This window comes from Boleophthalmus pectinirostris, unplaced genomic scaffold, assembly GCF_026225935.1.
Source record: "Boleophthalmus pectinirostris isolate CB_2022bp ecotype Guang Dong unplaced genomic scaffold, ASM2622593v1 HiC_scaffold_14, whole genome shotgun sequence".
NCBI lineage: Eukaryota > Metazoa > Chordata > Actinopteri > Gobiiformes > Gobiidae > Boleophthalmus > Boleophthalmus pectinirostris.
In genome coordinates, this window is record NW_026571047.1 from 20,106,958 (window position 1) to 20,125,803 (window position 18,846).

At 36.7% G+C, this 18,846-nt stretch overlaps 1 protein-coding gene across 3 annotated transcripts in view; it reads right to left on the minus strand.

The window, feature by feature from the left end:
- Positions 1-18,846, minus strand: part of sema4gb (sema domain, immunoglobulin domain (Ig), transmembrane domain (TM) and short cytoplasmic domain, (semaphorin) 4Gb) — a 118,113-nt gene that overhangs the window by 34,257 nt on the left and 65,010 nt on the right. For 2 of the 3 annotated variants that reach the window (XM_020918213.2, XM_055150275.1), the window contains 6 exons: positions 13,228-13,370; positions 10,766-10,828; positions 10,468-10,566; positions 10,301-10,394; positions 8,015-8,128; positions 5,384-5,538 (listed from right to left, as the gene is read on the minus strand). In XM_020918213.2, the coding sequence (XP_020773872.2) occupies positions 5,384-5,538; positions 8,015-8,128; positions 10,301-10,394; positions 10,468-10,566; positions 10,766-10,828; positions 13,228-13,370 (668 nt within the window). The remainder of the gene's footprint in view (positions 1-5,383; positions 5,539-8,014; positions 8,129-10,300; positions 10,395-10,467; positions 10,567-10,765; positions 10,829-13,227; positions 13,371-18,846) is intronic. The other variant, XM_055150276.1, reaches the window with a different exon arrangement.

Genomic DNA, 18,846 nt, shown 5'->3' on the forward strand with positions numbered 1-18,846 from the left:
ACACCCCTAGAAAATACATAAAACAGAAAAGTGGGCAGTTCTAATAATTGTGATGTTACAGAAGACCAGGCAAAGGGCAGCTGGGTCAATGGACTGTCATGGTTTCTAACTTAAAGAATGAAAGGGCATAACACTGTGAAGATCTGCCTCCAGGGAAATTAACCCGAGATGAGACCAGCTAAAGGCTACAGCTGGGTCACTTTATCTCTGTAAACTCTGTATGACATAAGTCTACAATTAATAAAACACATATTACATAATTTTTTAAAAATGTAAAACTAACTGTAAATGTACATATTTGTAAGTGTTTTATATACAGTACTATATAAGCATTGTTGGGCAAGTTACTTCAAAACTGTAATGTGTTATTTATGACTTGTTAGTGTCATTTCAAAATAATTTGTTACATTACAATATTACTGTGTTTAAAATGAAAAATATTACACAACTATTGCAGCACTTTAAGTTACTCTCACCAAAATAACTGTGTGAAGATGCTGAACATTTGCACCATATATGCACTGAACCAGGACTGAACTAGGGCTAAACTAGGACTAAACCAGGACTGAACCAGGACTAAACCATGTCTAATCAAGGACTAAACCAGGACTAAACCAGAACTGCACCAGAAATGAACCAGGACTACACCAGGTCTAAACCAGAACTGAACCAGAGCTGAAGCAGGACTGAACCAGGACCAAACCAAGACTAATCTAGGACCGTTCCTGAGAGAATCCTGAGCCCGTGGAGCAGTGTGTCCGCAATGAGGTGTCAGCTGCAATTAGCCCTGTGCGGCATGGAGTACTGCACCGGTCCTTTCTCCCGCAGTTCCCCGACGGTCTACACGGGTGCACCTCCGAGTCCATCCCAACACTCAGAACTGCAAAGATGGCGTTTCACCGCTGCTGATATCGCGGTGATTTTAGTGAATTTGCATGAAGAAAAACAAAAAACCCACTACTTCAATCCAGGTTAAAAAACGCACGTTAGTGACATTTGTACAGAGTAAAATATTACAATTTTTTCCCAAGTAATGCCGAACATTACTGGATTACAGCAAAAAGCAATGCATTACAGTAATTTGTTACTTTTATAACACGTTACTCCCAACAGTGTATATATTATAAAAACTGCACTGTCCATCCAAATGTGTACTTTAAAGGTGCACCATGTAACTTTTCTGGTGGAAAGGTCAGCCATCAGATTGTTTCCATGGAGATGTTATATTGCTTAGCCGGGAAGCTTCCACTGTATTGCATTAATCTAATCTATCTCCATGGAGACAAGCCAGCGACGCCTCCAGGCTAAACTGCAGGTAACAATAACACAGTAACAATGATTTTGACGCTATTTTTGAACAATAAAAAACTATAAACACTAAAGAAATACTGTAGTTAATGGGGTTACATCTCCATGGAGACGTCTAAGTTGCATAGTGCTGCTTTAACTAAATGTATTTCGGTATTGCTATAAAAAAAAATCCTGGTTTCATTGTCATTCTTCGTTAAATGGGTCAGGAGACGAAGGAGAAGCAAGAAATGGAAAAGGACAACTGGTGACGAGGCAACTCAGAAATGATCATAAATCTACAGGGAGGTTTGGGGCATGAGCCAGGACTCAGACTGTCAGAAGATCTCCTGTTAGCTCCAGCAGAGAGAGAGAGGGAGTAATGAGAGAAGTAAGGATGGAGAGACAGCGAGAGGGAGAGAAAGAGGGGGGAGAGTAGGAGAGAGGAAGGGAAGGAAGGAAGGGGGGAGAGAGGGAGAGCGAATAGACCTAAAGAGGAAGACAGAGGAGGAGAGCAGGGGCAGAGAGAAGTGAAAGAAACAGAGCAGAAAGGAGAGAGCAGAGATGAAGGGTGGGAGAAAGAGAGAAAACGAGAGGGAAAGAAGGGAGAAGGAGCCAAAAGAAGAAATCAAAAAAAGAGAGAGAAAAGGAGAGAGGAATGGATGAAGAAAACAGAGAGAAAGAGAGAGAGAGAGAGAAACAACAAAAGGAGAGAGGATCAGATGGAGAGAACAAAGAGAGAAAGAGAGAGAAGAAGAAAAGAGAGGAATGGACGGAGAACAGAGAGAGAAAGAGAGAGAGAGAGAGAGAGAAAGAAAAAGAGAGGAGAGGAATAGGTGGAGAGAAAAGAGAGAGAAGGAAACAGAAGGAGAGAGAGGAACGAATGGAGAGAACAGAGAGAGAAGAATAGAGAGGAACGGACGGAGAACAGAGAGAGAGAAAGAGTGAGAAAGAAAGAAAGAGGAGAGGAATAGATGTAGAGAAATGAGAGAAAAAACAGAAGGACAGAGAGGATCGGATGGAGAGAATAGAGAGGGAGAGAAAGAGAGAGAGAAGACAGGAACAGACGGAGAACAGAGAGAGAGAGAAAGAGAGAGAAAGAAAGAGAGAGGAGAGGAATAGATGGAGAGAAAAGAGAGAGAAAGAGAGAGAGAGGAGAGGAATAGGTAGAGAGAAAGAAACAGAAGGAGAGAGGGGATCGGATGGAGAGAACAGAGAGGGAAAGAGAAAGAGAGTGGAGAGGAATAGATGGAGAGAACAGAGAGAGAAAGAGACAGAAGGAGAGAGGAATGGATGGAGAGAGAGAGAGAGAGAGAAAGAGAGAGAGAGACAAGAAGAAGAAGAGAGGGGAAGGGATGAAGAGAACAGAGAGAGAGGAAGAGAGAGGAATGGACAGAGAACAGAGAGAGAGAAGGAAAAAGAGAGGAAAGGAATAGATGGAGATAAAAGAGAGAGAAAGAAACAGAAGGAGAGAGGAACTATTGGAGAGAATAAAGAGAGAGAAGAAGAGAGAGGAAAGGACAGAGGACAGAGAGAGAAAAAGAGAGAAACAGATGAAGAAACAGAGAAAGAGAAAGAAAGAGAGAAGGAGAGAGAGAAACGGACGGAGAATAGACAGAGAGAGAGAAAGAAAGAGATAGGAGAGGAACGGATGAAGAAAACAGACAAAGAGAAAGAAAGAGAGAAGGAGAGAGAAGATCGGATGGAGAGAACAGAGAGAGAAAGAGAGAGAGAGGAGCTTGCATCTGCATACATACAGCCGTGTGGCCTACTTCACATTGACTTATTACACTGCGCTCTGATCACTGCAGACCTTATTTTCCGATGCTTATTTTGGACGGGCAGAGAAACCGGGCTAAATCAAACGATGACGTTCACCAATGGCATATGTGATGATATTTTTTCTGCAAAGGTTAAATTTAGGTTCAAATCTTTCATGAATTTCAACATCCGTGATCCAGATATCCTTCATGACGCAACTCTCCCAGTTTGAAAGATCATATTTATTATTCTCCTCATGATTTTGTGACCCAGCGAAACTTTGGAAATATTTCTTTCTAATTTATATTTTATTTATCACTTTAAGCTATTTTTAAGGTTGACACGAAATTACAATCATCTAGACGCACCGTAGTTTGAGTCTCTATTTGCAAACCGCTGCTTGTCTATTTGTCGCCATGGAGATGTTTTATTGCTTTTCCACAGTGTGGCATTAACCTTATCTGACTTGCAGTATGGTGATATGAGTCACAAAGACGACCTGGTTACACGCTGCTTTGACAGAGACGGCAAAACTACGATGTCAGCAATGCATTGTTATTTCATCTAATTATTGTAGTAGTTATAAAAGCAAACACAAATGCTTAAATTAGTCTGAAAGATTTTTACTATATCTGGACAAACATCTGGCATAAAACATTCAAAATCTGCAAATCACTCAGAAATGTAATAACAGTAAAATCTGCAACAGGCAACCCAATAATACACATAAAGGAAAACATTACATTACTTTGTACATTAGAAAAAAGGACACTGAAAATACTAATGGGCAGATTTTTTAAAAAGATTCCTTCGCCAGGTGGTTGAGACCTAAGATGCTGATTGTGACTGAAATGAGGTCCATGGGAAAAAGAGGTGGATGATGAGTGAGAGATTGGAGAGATTGTAATAACGAGAGAGAGAGAGTGAAAAGAGAGAGAGGCTGGCGGATATGTAATCTGCCTAGCAACAGACGCAAAAAAAAGCCCAACAACCTACTGTATTAGAGATGTAGCTATCTGAGCAGCTTTGGGTCTTAGGTGGAAACAAAATGGGCAGTGTGTTTATTTAGCTGCAGAGATAACCTTCCACTTTTACATTAATTAAATATTAGTGATTTAATACTGTGTTTTTTACGTGGGAAACATTTATTCTATGTTTATATGATGACAGTCTGAACAGAAGATGCAAAAGTGGCGTTGTGTCTTCACTTTTTATTCCATGTTTAGACGAGTGTTTTTGGGGATCTGTGTGCATACGGTGAAGCAAAAGTGGAATTCGATTGTGTATGCACGCCAGGTGGCTAGGTGGTGACGGTAGGTGGTGATGTATGTGACGTAAACATGTACGCGACATGAGCAGATCTGACCAGAATTTTGCGTCTTGGGCAGTGTAGACGGAAACACAACAGCAGAGCGTATTCAACTTTTTCACTCTCGAGAGTGGTTTCAGATTTTACAGTTTTTAATCCCCTAAAACGTCGTCACCGTCTATACCAGACATGTCAGACTCAGGCCTGGGGGCCAAATTTGGCCTGCGATATAATTATATTTGGCCCGTGAGATCATATCAAATATGTATTAGAGCTGCCCGCCGTCTACAGATAGACTACAGAGACATTATTTATTTTATTTTATTTCCTTATTATTTTATATTCTGCTTATTCTGGATTCAATGGTTAAGTAAAACTATTATTAAACATTTATTTTAATAAGAAAAGGTTTAACATTACATATCTCGAAAGAAGAGAAAACATGCAGATGTTGTTGAATTTTTTCAATAAATATTTAGTTTGGCCCACGACTTAGTCACAGTTTTTAATTTTGGCCTCTGTGAATTTCAGTTTGACACCCCTGCCCTAAACAAAAGGCACTTCCGATAAGATATTTTGTAATTTTTACCCGCAAGCGTTCTAGTGTCAACAGGCCCTTACTGTGATACTGTGGAACATTACAGAAATAGTAATTACATCCAAGGAGACTACTAAAAAATGAACTATTATCACAACTGAGCCTGGGTTGCCAGTGCCTAAACCTGCATTACTTTTACTCTTTTTCAATATATGGACAGGCCATCCCTCAGAATTCACTCATTGAGCTACAGAGGCTGCACTAGCACTGATTAAAGAACTGGAAACCCGTACGAGAAACTGAAGCAATTGGTTTCAAAACAACAACTTGTCCATCTTGTCCAGTGTTTTTATAATTAAATAAGTCAACACTGGAACTGTTCTGTGTAAAAGTTATAATTGATTTTAACCTGTGAAGCTTATATACCGTACCTTTAATAAAAGTACAAATATCTGTGTGTGTGTGTGTGTGTGTGTGTATCCTCTGACCTTGCACACACGGGCCACTCTGGACACTTTGGTTTGACTGGGGTACACCGCTTGCTCCTGGCTTCGCTCGGTGAAAAAAAAGTAGATTTTGTCGTCGTCTCCAATGGAGCTGTTAATACTCTCCTTCAGCAACACTGAGCCCACAAAGTCTGCCTCTGTACACACAAAAACACACACCAACACACACACGCAAACACAAATAAACACATACCGATGAAAAACGTGTCCAAACAACCATCTTTCAACATCTGAGGAAAGTGTCTCCTTGGAAACGGAACAACGACTGAAGCAAAGGCTGAGTGAACTAAGTTTCTTTTTATATCGTTGCACATTTTTGTTCATTCATTCACTGTATATTGCACATATCATTCAACATTTTAGCCTTGGTTTATAATGTTCACAGAAGCTATTAAAATTACTTTCATATTATTATAAGAACATGAAAGATTTCTGACTCAATTTCAAAGCCATTCTACAGATTACAAGCAAGTACAAATGAGCGAGTATCAGCCACGTTAAAGGGATGTGAATATAATAAGTACACTCAGTAAAATACAGTTCGTTATAGGGGCTGCATCCAGTTTATACCATTTTAAAATTATAAAAAAAACAAAACAAATTATTTTATATTTTTAGCTGTGGTCCAAACTCAATCCTCAGTTTATACACATTTTAAAAGAAGAGTCAACTCTAACACAAACTAGGATGCTAACAGCGTACCACAGTTGCATTCAGGTTTCCAGTTGATGAAAATGCTTTTTAAATATTTGACCCGGAGAACTGCTTTTCCACAAGAGCCACATATAAGAGCAAAATCAAGAGGAGAGCCACTTAAACCCAACATATGGCAACATACCAAGTTACCTTTGCAAATGTGCATTTCTACACATAAACTCATATTCATTCATATAAATTTGATTAATCATCAACGTTTTTTTATAATAAAATTCATCAATACTATTACTATTAATAATCTGCATAAATAAACTCAACTTTATGAATGTTGATGATGATGATGATGATAGTGAGTCTGTTTTGTGTGTCGCGTTGGAGATGGTTCATGTTTTCAGAGATCAGACATGTGCAGGTTTAGCGCAGCTCTTTATTTAACACTCATTTCACTTTATTTATGTTGGTCACTTTATTTAGATGATGTAAATCAAGGGCATGGACGACTTTTTAAAAGGCGGGTCAGTGGCTCGGGTACAATATTTACAAATATTTTTTGCGGTCGGAGTTAGGGTGCGTCGGGTGGGTTAGTTGAAAACGTTGGTCGGGTTCGGGTCGTTTATACATGGACCCGAGCGTCACTGGTTGCTGGTGTCACGGCGCCCCCTTTAGGAAACACCATTAATGAAGCCTTAATTTATACTTAGTGTAATGCAGATGTTTGTGTTGCAGTGTTCACTATATGTTTATCTAGCACATTTGAAAAAATATATTGGATGTGTTACTATTTTTGTTATAAGCTTGCGAGCCACCAATTAAAGATTGGCGAGCCGCATGTGGCTCGAGAGCCATGCAATGAATATCCCTGACATAGACTGACCCATAGCATTCGGCTCAAATGAAGCTCACAATGCTAGCAGTTATGGGGTGAATTTTGAGTTCCATATTAGATATAAGAATTGATTTACGGACATAGTGCAATAAAAGCACCAGGGTCATGTTGAGTGGGTTAATACAAATACTTTAAGACAAAAATGAGGAGCATGACAGTAGCAGTTACAGAGAGAGGGGGAACTCTTTTTCAATACAAAGTCATTTGGACCAGAGTTGTTGGAGCCGGAAGCGTGCCCATGCTCACTTCATACTTCATAAAACATGCCAATTAGCAGGTTAGCTTTGTCCATTTATATATACAGTCAAAAATCACACTTTACTCTACATGAAATCAATCAGGTACAGCCTCTTTAAATATATGTTTAGCTGGGATGACCTTGGAAGAATCAAATATGTGTAACTGGATTAAAAATGGGACAATTTAGGTTCTTTAATCACAAATTTTGAGCTAACAGTGTAGGCGTATTAGGTGCCCTATTTTGCTTCCCTACACAAAGCTTTAAATACATGAATCACAGTTTTGCTGGGACAACCTTGAATGAATAAAATATGTTATAATAAGATAAAGCACATGATCAAAGATGGGAAAAAAAAAAAAACGAGCATATTTTGAGCTGCTTTCTTTGGTTCATTTTATTTTCAAGGTATTCACAGGTTTCAGATTTCTGTTTTGTGTAACATTTTGAGGACTTTTTAAGATCTAATATATTGTTTTCAAGTTTTTATTGCTATGGAAACAGTTCTAACTTTTCATCATTCTGAAAATATATATAGACTGTATTGCTGGGTTTCAGCTAATAATATTACTACTATACTCCAGGGGTGCAGTTAAAATTTATATTTCTTTGTTAATGCAGTGAGTTTTGGGGTCTAGTCAAGCACAGAAGTGATCAGGTTCAACATTTGAGCATTTACCTTTTAGATATTTCATGGCAAAATACAAATATGTCTCTTGACCTCATCTGGGAGTACAATATCATCACATCCTTGAATCTGAAAACCACCAATACTGATTTTCTTTAGCTGCTACTATAGTACTGCTGCTGTTGTTGTCATGGTTGCACTTACCCAGCAGCCACCTGGTGGGGGCCTCCTCTGTCCTGAGGGTGGGGAAGGGGAAGTTCCTGCGTACGTCCGGAGAGCTGCGAAATTCATACTGAGAGGCTGTGAACATCTCCCCATCTGAGAATAACAAGGAAGACACATATGGCACACTATGTTTTTACTGTATATAAACAAACTGTATAATTGTTTGAATGCTGTCACCTCCTCAAAAACATGAAACCCCGAGTTGAGTTTTGTTTCATTCACACATGTCTGAGAAATCATTCGTCAAAAGAAAACCAAAAATAAGAAAACGAAAAAACAACTGTTTTCTTCATTATTTGTCTCCAAAACCAAAATGAAAAAAAAAAAAAAGATAACGATTTGTTTTTTCAGTTTTCCATTTTGTGTTTAAATGAATAATGGAAAAAACGGATAATGGCCATTTCCTGTTTCCGTGACTTAAACTGCGATGCCGGACTCAACCAGGACTGAACCAGGACTGACTGAGTGTCAGGAGGCCTGGAGGTGTGCCCACATACACTGTCTGGTGATCAGAACCAATACCGGGACCAGACTGGGACTGAGACCAGGACTGAGACCAGGACTGAGACCCGTTTAGTCCTGGTTCAGTCCTGGTTCAGTCCGTATGTGGCACAAAAGTCCGACATCGCAGTTTAAGTCACGTAAACGGGAAACGGCCGTTATCTGTTTTTTCCATTATTCATTTAAACACAAAATCGAAAACTGAAAAAAGGAATTGTTATCCGTTTTTTCAATTTGGTTTTGGAGACAAATAATGAAGAAAATTGTTGTTGTTGTTTTTTTCATTTTTTTTTATTTTTAGCATTATTTTTTATAAAACAAATGAACGAATGATACACGGATTCATTATTATTCATCTATCTACATCTCCAAAGCTCAAAATGCTCTGTTCCACCTTCAGTCATGAAGCGGAAGCTTTCAAGTAAACAGCTCCCTTTTGTTCAGTAAAGATTGGCAATCCCAGGGCTGAAATCATCCAAATAATTCTAGTGAAGGTGTATGGAGTTTAAAAACACAGTGGAGCACTTACTGTACTTCCTGAGTGTTTTTTGATTGAGTGAAGAACTCAGTTTAAATATACAGAGTTTGTGCATTAAACAACAAAACACAACTTCATGTTTTTGATGAGGAAACAACATTATAACAGATCAGAAAATAGAGTAATATGGGCCTTTTAATTGACACCGGTCTCTTGCTATTTTTATTTTGGATTTATGAATACCATTTATATTTTTGCTCTTAGTTATTAAATTATATTGTTATGTGTAAGCTACTGTGTGCATATGACTAAAGCGTTTTAATTCTGCACTCTTCCCTTTTAATTTCAATTTTATGTTTATTTAAGTTTTATTTGTGATTTTAATGTCTTTCTTAATCTGTAAAGCAATTTGTTGTTTACCAATTTTGCTATACAAGTACATTTGCTTAAATCAGGAAAATCAATAGAGCGCAGCAAAATATCTAATTGTATTTTTTCTGACAATTATACAGATTAGATTTGGGGTTTGAGTTTGAAAATGAAGATACAGTTCACCGTGCACATTTTAAACAGACCCAAGAACATTACTAACGTTTAGAAATAATAAAAATATGAACTAAATCTGAACTAATATAACAACCACATGCATTTAAAACATGTTTGTAGAGGTCTAAACTACTACTTACCAAAATTATTTCAACTTTTTTGAGATTCGCTATGTTGAATTTGCTAATCGCGACCATTTAAGCAGCATTTTTAATTTGATTCCAATTAATCATTATACATCGTCTGCATGATCATCTACATAAACATATCCGCAGCAGATATCCAAGTTTATATTTCTGTGCTGTATTTGTATTTTATTACCTTACCTCTTCATTTTTTAATAGTTATTTATCTTGATTTTCTATTACAGATTTGTATTCTCCTGCTGTCCTTGAACTTTGCGTTGCAACACTGTAATTTTAGGACAAATAAAGGTTCTCTTATCTTATCTTACATCCATCAGCGTTGCCATCGCCTTCTGTAATACCCCTATATTCACTCTCCTTCCTCTGTACGCACGGCTTCCATTTCAATCTGACATTTCTGACTTTATCTATAAGCGCGAAATGATGTCGGATATTCAAATAGTCACATGAAAGAACTTGTCGCTGTAACAGAAATTACATTGTAGAACATGGACCTTTCACATGACGGAAATCCAAGGTGAATCAAGATTGTATGAAAACTGGATCAGGACATGTATATTACACAGTTATTTGAGAATCGGCTGCGCATCGTACCTACAAGCAGGCCTGTATATCCTTTAGCGGGGTCATAGGGGCACCGGTCTCTGCCTTCCTCAAATCCCGCGGAGAAATTGAACCTCTCTGCGTCCTATAAGAGGCCACATAAAGGTAATGATCATACCTCAATAACACTGCACATACAGACTAGTGATTACTCTTACTATATATGCACAAAGAGGCCTGAAGGCGTTTGTCCCGCAGATGTAGAGGTGGGTCTCGTTGTAGCGTTGGAGAAATCGTATATGATTGTAGCATTCGGTCTGTAGGGGAAAAAAAAAAACATCAAAACTGGTCCTTTTTCCACTCAGCTAATCAAGCACAAAAGGCAGCCGCTCCAGTGCTTCTACAATGGCCTCTGTATACGGCTAAAACTCCTATTACAGAGAAAATGAACAATGGGCAAACCTGGAAATGGGATGTGTTGTTTTTCTTATGATAATGATTTTCGGTTTGTTGTACCTTATTGTTCCTTCCTTTGCTTAGACACTGTTTTTTCTGCTCTGAAGAAGCCTCCCAGTCCATCTGCAAACAAAGAGGATAATTATAATGATGATTCTGATGTGAATATGGTATAAAGTGACATGCAATGGTAGGTAAAAAGATAACATTTTGCATTTTAAAAGGGTTTTCTTTTTGTACTTCTTGTTAGATTACAAAAGGATGTAACAATAATCGAAATATCGTGATATGGTATCGTCAAAGTTCTCACAATATATCATGGACCATCACAGTATATTGAATTACAAGTCTCTTTGCTTAAATTAAGAGTTATGGTGCAGCAATAACTAAAAAAAAAAGACAGTGGGAACTACATAGACCATGATCCTTTGCTCCATTTCAGTGTAGACTACAAGAAGAAATAACAGTTCTAAGCACTTTTAAGTCTTAGTTCTTTGGATTAAGTCTTGTCAAGGTATTTTAAGAGGAAAAAGGAGCATATTAACAGTTCTAGCTTTTTAGCCTCCACAAAATATCGCAATAAATATCGTACTGTGAGACGTATATTGTAAAAATACCGCACTGAGAGATTTGTATAGTGTTACATCTCTAATCGTGAGGCTCTCCACCATATTATGAGTTTTCCCACAATATTGAAATAAATATCATACCAAGAGGTTCATACCGTGACAATATTGTGAGACTATGGTGAGAGATCGTTACACCCCTATAGATCACTAATTAAACATGCATTATGTAAACGTGGAGAGTGGTCGCATCACCAGGTCAAGTTACGGGTCAGATCTATGAGAGACAAGTCCACTCATTTTAAAAAATGCGTGTTTAGCAATAAACACCTGTGCTAGTCAATAAATACAAGATTGATATATTTAATAATGACAAACTGTGGAATATTCCTGGCAAGGCAATAATATCTCCATGGAGACAATCAGGTGGTCGACCCTCCACTAGGAAATTATTTTGCTTTAGTTTTCTATTTCCAATTTAATTTTCGGTCTATTACCGTGCAAATGAACTACTGTAAGAAAAGCATTTCCTGTGTAGATCAATACAGTTTGTCTAAGTCTAATAAAACAGTGTCTAATGTACACCACCGGTCAAAAGTTTTAGAACACTTTTTCCAGTTTTTATTGTTTACTGTTGACTAGGGGTGTTATAATAACCGAAATATCGTGATATCGTATCGTCAAAGTTCTCACAATAATATCATGGACCATCACAATATATTGAATTACAAGTCTCTTTGCTTAAATTAAGAGTTATGGTGCAGCAACAGCAAAAAAATAGGGAACTACATAGACCATGATCCTTGGCTCCATTTCAGTGCAGACTACAAGAAGAAATAACAGTTCTAAGCACTTTTAAGTCTTAGTTCTTTGGATTAAATTTTGTCAAGGCATTTTAAGAGGAAAAAGAAGCATATTAACAGTTTTGTTAGTCTCCACAAAATATCGCAATAAATATCATACCGTGAGATGTATATTGTGAAAACATAGTACAGAGAGATTTGGATATTGTTACATCCCTAATCATGAGCCTCCCCACCATATCATGAGCTTCCCACGATATTGCAATAAATATCATACCGTGAGACTTGAATATCGTTGCACGCCTACTGTTGTCCAAAACGTATTCTAAACTTTTGATTGATGAAAGTGTCCACCTTTGGCAGATATAACAGCTGAACACACTCGTGGCTCGTTCTTTTTACAATAGAAATAATTCAATATTGTTCAGAAAGCTCTCCCCAAGCCTGTTGCAGAATTTTCCATAAATGTGTGGCACTTGTAGGTTTCTTGGCTTTCACTCTTCTGTCCAGTTCATCCCAAAACCAGCTCGATGGGGTTTAAGTCTGGACACTATACTGGACACTCCAGGTTTTCAAGCTAAACCATCTTGTTCTTTTTTCCTGAGGTAGTTTTGGCAGAGCTTGGACTTTTGTTTTGTATCTTTTATCTTATTTTCTTAAATTCTGGCTGTTCAATATTTACCTTTGTACCATTTCAAGCTCTTCATTTGACTTGCACGACTTGAATTGCAATAAATAACTGGAAAAATCTGTGTGTTCTAAAACTTTTGACCAGTAGAGTATACCACAATCAATAGGTATTAGACAGAATAGTTATTTTTGAGTTTAAACATTAATTAATGCACTGTATCTTTGTCTTGGACTTAAATGTCTCATCTTGTCATCTAAACATATGTCATAAATAGAATAAAAATAGTATTAATATATTTCTAACCTTTACAAAACCTGCGAGAGATGCTTGCAAAATGTCACTGCCAAAATCCAGTAACCCTTGAAAAGGCTGATTTCTAGTTTACTTTTAATCCAATATCCATAAAATGAGAACACAATGGGATTTGCTCAATCTGCTCGGGGCTGTAATTAGGTTGTCCTCCTTTTTATCACTTTGGGGAAACATGTGAAATAGTTTTTGCAATGAAAATGAAAAACTCACAGAGAAATTTGCAGGTGCAGAGATGTTGGCCGGGTTGAGAGCGTACACAGCTCCTCTGCCTCCGACGTACAGCAGGTCCTCTTCGAGCAGCAGAGTACTGTAGTTCTGAGAGGAGCCCGTGAATTTAGAGCTACTCAAGAGAGCTGCAACAAAGAGAAAAGACAAAGCACACAGCAGAGTGGTCAGATGATTTGTCAAAATAGGCCTGCAGCCATTCATTGAAATACACAAGTCAAGCCTTTGGACGCACCCTCTTGTATATAATTCCATACATCTTGCTTCATATATTATTTATAGTATATTATTACACACATTATGCATCTTCATATATTCTATATGTATAGAGAATGCAGAAAGCCGTAAAAATAAAGACAAAAACAAACAAACAAACAAACAAAAAACCCCACTAAACGAGATGGTGTTTCCAAACTTTTGAGAGGTAGTAACCATGACTAGTTGACTATTAAAATAATCCTACTTGTATTTTCATAGTGATAAGTATTATTTGGTTTATACCAGAGTTGGGACCAAGTTGTTGTTTTGCAAGTGTCAGGTAAGTCTCAAGTCTTTGACATTTGTAATTTCAAGTCTTTAAACTTACTTAAATTTTTACTTACTTAAAATTTTACAATTTATATGACTTTTAAGATAAATTGTACCTATAAAGTCATAGTATATTTACATGTGAGTGTTTATAGAGTATATAAGAGTTGTAGAAATGCAATTTTTTTTTTCTTTTTAAATGTCATGACAAGATCATTACAGTAAATCATTACAGTCAGAATAAAACAAATTCAGATTTAAAAGTTCAAGTTGAGTCCCAAGTCTTAGTCCATTTTATAAAGTCAAGTCTCAAGTCCTAAAAACAGTGACTCAAGTCTGACTCGAGTCCAAGTCACGACTTGCAAGTCCCCAAGTCTGGTTTAGACAGACCTTTATAACAAAGACAGTGGTGCTAATCAATCAAAATGTTTTATATTACGCTATTTTCTGATCTATGTTATAATTTTGTTTCCTCATCACAAACAGACCTGGAGTTGTGTTTTGTTTCATTCAGATGTTTAACTCACAAACCCTCCATATTTAGGCTGAATTCTACTCTCAAATAGAAAACACTCTGTTCCACCTTGTCAGAACAGAGCATTATGAGCTTTGAAAATAATAAAGAAGGGTTTCTCAAACATGTGAACGAAACAAAACACAACTCCAGGTATGTTTTTGAGGAGATAACTGCATTATACCATGGCTTTAAGATCACAAGAGTTAATTTCACATAATGTAGAACCTTTAAGAGTATAGATAAAAACAGAATATGAGTAAACACAAGTAAACACAATAAAACAAGGTTAAAAACATAGATAAAACTATGGAAATTCAACTTGAATTAAAAGCCACTGTAAAAAGTGTGTTTTCAGCAGCGTTTTAAAACTCTCGAGGGAGGAAGCAGCTCTGATGTGTAACGGAGAGGAGTCCTGGTCGTCAAATTGTGAATAGACTGTGAAATCTGGGGCGCAAGGAGGCTCCATGTGACTATTTTAAGTTTTTAGGTCATAAGAGGTCTGGATACTGTCATGATTTAATATGTAGAGATGCATATAGATATGGACTTTTTATCATTAACACAAAAACCTTGTCAAATTTCTTCCTCCGATGTTTGAATTCGGCTCAAATTTAATGTTTTGCTGACAGAATATGTGGCTATGAAGCTCACGGTCTCACAGCAATTCCTGGACTGAAATTACCCAATTGATTCTAGTAAAGTTGGGTAATTTCACTAAAATTTACCCAACCCTTCATGTATTACCACATGACCTCACAAGGTGGAACAGAGGGTTTTCTGATTGAGAGAAGAACTCCAGATATGCAGGGTTTGTGTATTAAACATGTGAATGAAACAAAACATAACTCCAGGTCTGTTTGTGATGAGGAAACCACATTATAACATAGATCAGAAGACAGCGTAACATGGGCTCTGTAAAAAGATCCAGGCTGATCACTGATTGATTCATTAAAATAATAGATAAATAGAGATCTACAACAGAAATGTATAAAGAAATACACCATAAACATGACTAATTTAATCTAGAAATAAACTGTCCAAGGTCAGAACTGGGTGATCAGGTTTGATTAGCATTGCCGTTTCATGTTTTATATTTATATGTGGAACTGATTTTCAACAACACAGATGCTGCAATAAAGTGAAATCTCATTGCATCAGGGTTACATTCATAAATACGTCTTGTCTTCTTGACAGCTGCTACACAACAGCTGTGACCAAATGTGCCTAATATTTAAGTTATAGAGTTTATATTTGCAGCACAGTATATCTAAAAGGTCACCGTGTTCTCTTCTAAAGAGTATGTTACGTGCTTTTCTCCATGGAGATGTTGTTTCTTTGCCTGGGATGTTCCACAGTAGAGCATTAAACATATCTCCCTTGCATTTGTTCAATTATAAATAAAATACCTGAACTCCTACCATGTGCAGGTTTGCTTCTCCATAGATCTGGTCATAGATTTTCTCCATTGTGATTACCAAGTTTATTTCTGTAGTGTGAAATAATGAAGGCAAAACAGTAATACCTCCATATAGACAAGCAGGTGGCAGACCTTCCACCAGAAAAGTTACACCGTGCACCATTAAACTTGTTTTCCTGTGAGGTTGGAAATGGTTGAAACATGTTCCAGAAACTATGTGGACTTCAGTGACATATTTACTTTCACACTGTGGAGTTTGCATGTTTCTCCCCGTGTCTGGATGGGTTTCCTCCGGGCGCTCCGGTTTCCCCCATCAACCCAAAACATGCTCTAGGTCTCCAGAACAGTTGATAGTCAAGATCAGTTAAATACAATCAATCAATGAATCTGCCCAGGGACGACAGGTGGAAATCTGCACTGATGCTACAACCTGATGTACAATGCATCTCTCCTGTTAAGGTTAATGCAAAAATTGTGCGCTGTCCCTGTCTCAAATAAATGACTAAATAAATAAATAAATAAATAAATATAGGAATGTGCATTGATGAAACGTGACTGAGGGTGGTCAGAGATGGTTTCAAAATTAAGAATACACGGATCCAGCTTTTACTGTTCTAATAGTCTTGCTGGCTTTAAGTATCTGCTGATTGCCAATATCAACCGATACCAATAATTTATTTCTATTGAGTAAAAATGCTGTGTGGTAAAAAAAAATATATATATCCATTATGTTTTGTAACTGTTATTTATCATTTAAAGTAACTACAGACCAGCTTTGAAAACTATTACAATATGTTTGATTAATAAATTGTCTTATTACACCAATTTATAGACCAAAGGGAAGGTCTTTTTTTATTATTTAGTTTTTTGTTTTTGTTTTTTAATTTATGTTCTATGTATTACTGTCCGAAATAAATAAACATAATAATATCGAATGAACCAATATCTTTGAAACGATATCTGAGAATATCCAAAAAATGTCAATATCTGCACCAATATCTGAAACCACAGTTGTATTGGTGCATCTCTATTCAAAAGGTAACACAGCATTGTTTAGTCTGAATGAAGGTGGAATAACAGTGTAGTGTACTCGTATACAATTCATAACACTTAAAGTAGAAAATAACTTTTGCACACTAAGAAAAGGTTTAAAAAGCAGACATCTCAGTTTTCATATAAAGTTGTTTTGACTCATTCCAAAGCTCTTCATCAAGGTTGACACATTTGTCTTGCAAAGAAATCATTAATTTATAGCACCCATTTAGTATAATTTAGACTGCATTCAACACTCAGTACAGTCATGTACAGTCACCTAGTGCTTGGCAGTTAATTGAATTTTAATTGAGCTAGAATCATTTTGAATTGTCAATATCCAACTTGGGTCTTTTTAATGGAGAGTTCTTCACCCATTCCTCTGTCAGTAAAACATGTCGTCTGGAGCAGAGTTCAGACTAAGAAATTGATGATTAAAATTCTAGGAGCACTGCAATTTTGTTGCTTACTTAGTAGAAGGAAACTTGGCATATTCACTGTTTTGATTATTAAAATATATGTATTTCATATTTGCAAAAGAAGTGGTTTAACAAAGAAATATCAATGCTAAAATGTATTTGGTTCCTACAAAACAGCAATATATTTTGTGCAATATATTGATTATTATATTATTATTGTGATAATATCGCATAATGAGCCATGTATCGAGTATCATATCGATTCATAAGGGCCTCTGTGAGTCTCAGCCCTTTTGTTTATATGCAGGAAATTAATGTTAATGTTATTGTAAAGCCATTTTAATTTATTTTCAATGAAACAAATCATAATAGATTTTTGTCATATCACCCAGTCTTACCCAAAACTAAACTTGGACTAGACCACAACAAGGACAGGACCAAACCAGATCAGGACTAAACCAGGATCAAACCAGGACAAACAGAACAACAACATCAACCTAAGATAAACTTGTCTAATGACATGAGCCCTTCTCAGTAATGTCAAATAGTCGTTAATGTATTCCCATATATAGTATATTGTGGGTTTATCTCGGCTGCAGGCCCAGAGCACTGCTCTTTCCAGCCATAGATTCTCTGTGGCCAAGTCAATGGGCTGTACAGGGATAAATATAGTTCCCCCATTACGAGGAGCAGCAACACATTGTCAAGTGTTCACAAGTGAAGAGGAGGAGATGGAGAGGAGGGTGGCGTTTTGCTGACTCACGATCCTCCCAGTGTCATTGTTACGTCCTTTCTCCTGACTCTGCAACCTTCTTCATGATATAGGTTTTCCAGTCCACTATATGTCATTTATATTATGTAATTTCAGTCTTTCACATTTGTAAAAGAGACTTCTGTGATGCCCCATAGTCTAATTTTCACCCCCATATTCTGAAAACTACCTGAAGAAAAAGTGATAAAACTAATAATACTTTATACTTGTAGTGTTGTGGTTAAAGGTCCTGTATTACACAAGATGTACTCTTACTCATCCTCATACCTGGAGTTGTGTTTTGTTTCATTCACATGTGCTTGAGTATGTCAAAACTAAGTATATTAGAAGTGTAGATTTCAGATTAGCAGTAATCTTATTTCAAAATAATAAAAATGTAGTAGCAACAAATGGACTTAAAAAGCTTTTAGTTGACTTCAGGGCTGAATGTTAATTCAGCAATAAATTGTTAAGTATTTTACACCTATATTTTATTATAGGCTTATGGTTTTTGTGCCTTTGAAATTGTATTTTTAACCTTGAGTCTGTGTTCTTTCTGTTTCGGAAATTGCTTGTCTAAAAGAATTTCCCCTCAAGGATAAATAAAGCAAGTTGAATGCTACAAGTTTTATTAAACCTTCAATTTAACACGAGTGACCCAAGCAGGCTTCTCTTATCTGTATTTTCTAGCCTTAAGTACAAATCCTATTGAATTTTTTTTTTCTGAATTTACTCCTGGATCACAACAATTAAAGTAGATGCACATAAGTCTGATTTAGAGGGACAACAAGTAATATAGGATGATATTATGTCAATTCACCAGAAAAAAGCTCAAAGTCCTTGTTAATGTCTTGGTTGAGGTTCAAAAAATTTTACATTTTTTAATAACTTCTTTTTCTTAGCAAAATGGCACCAAACACATTAGTTGAAACCAATGTAT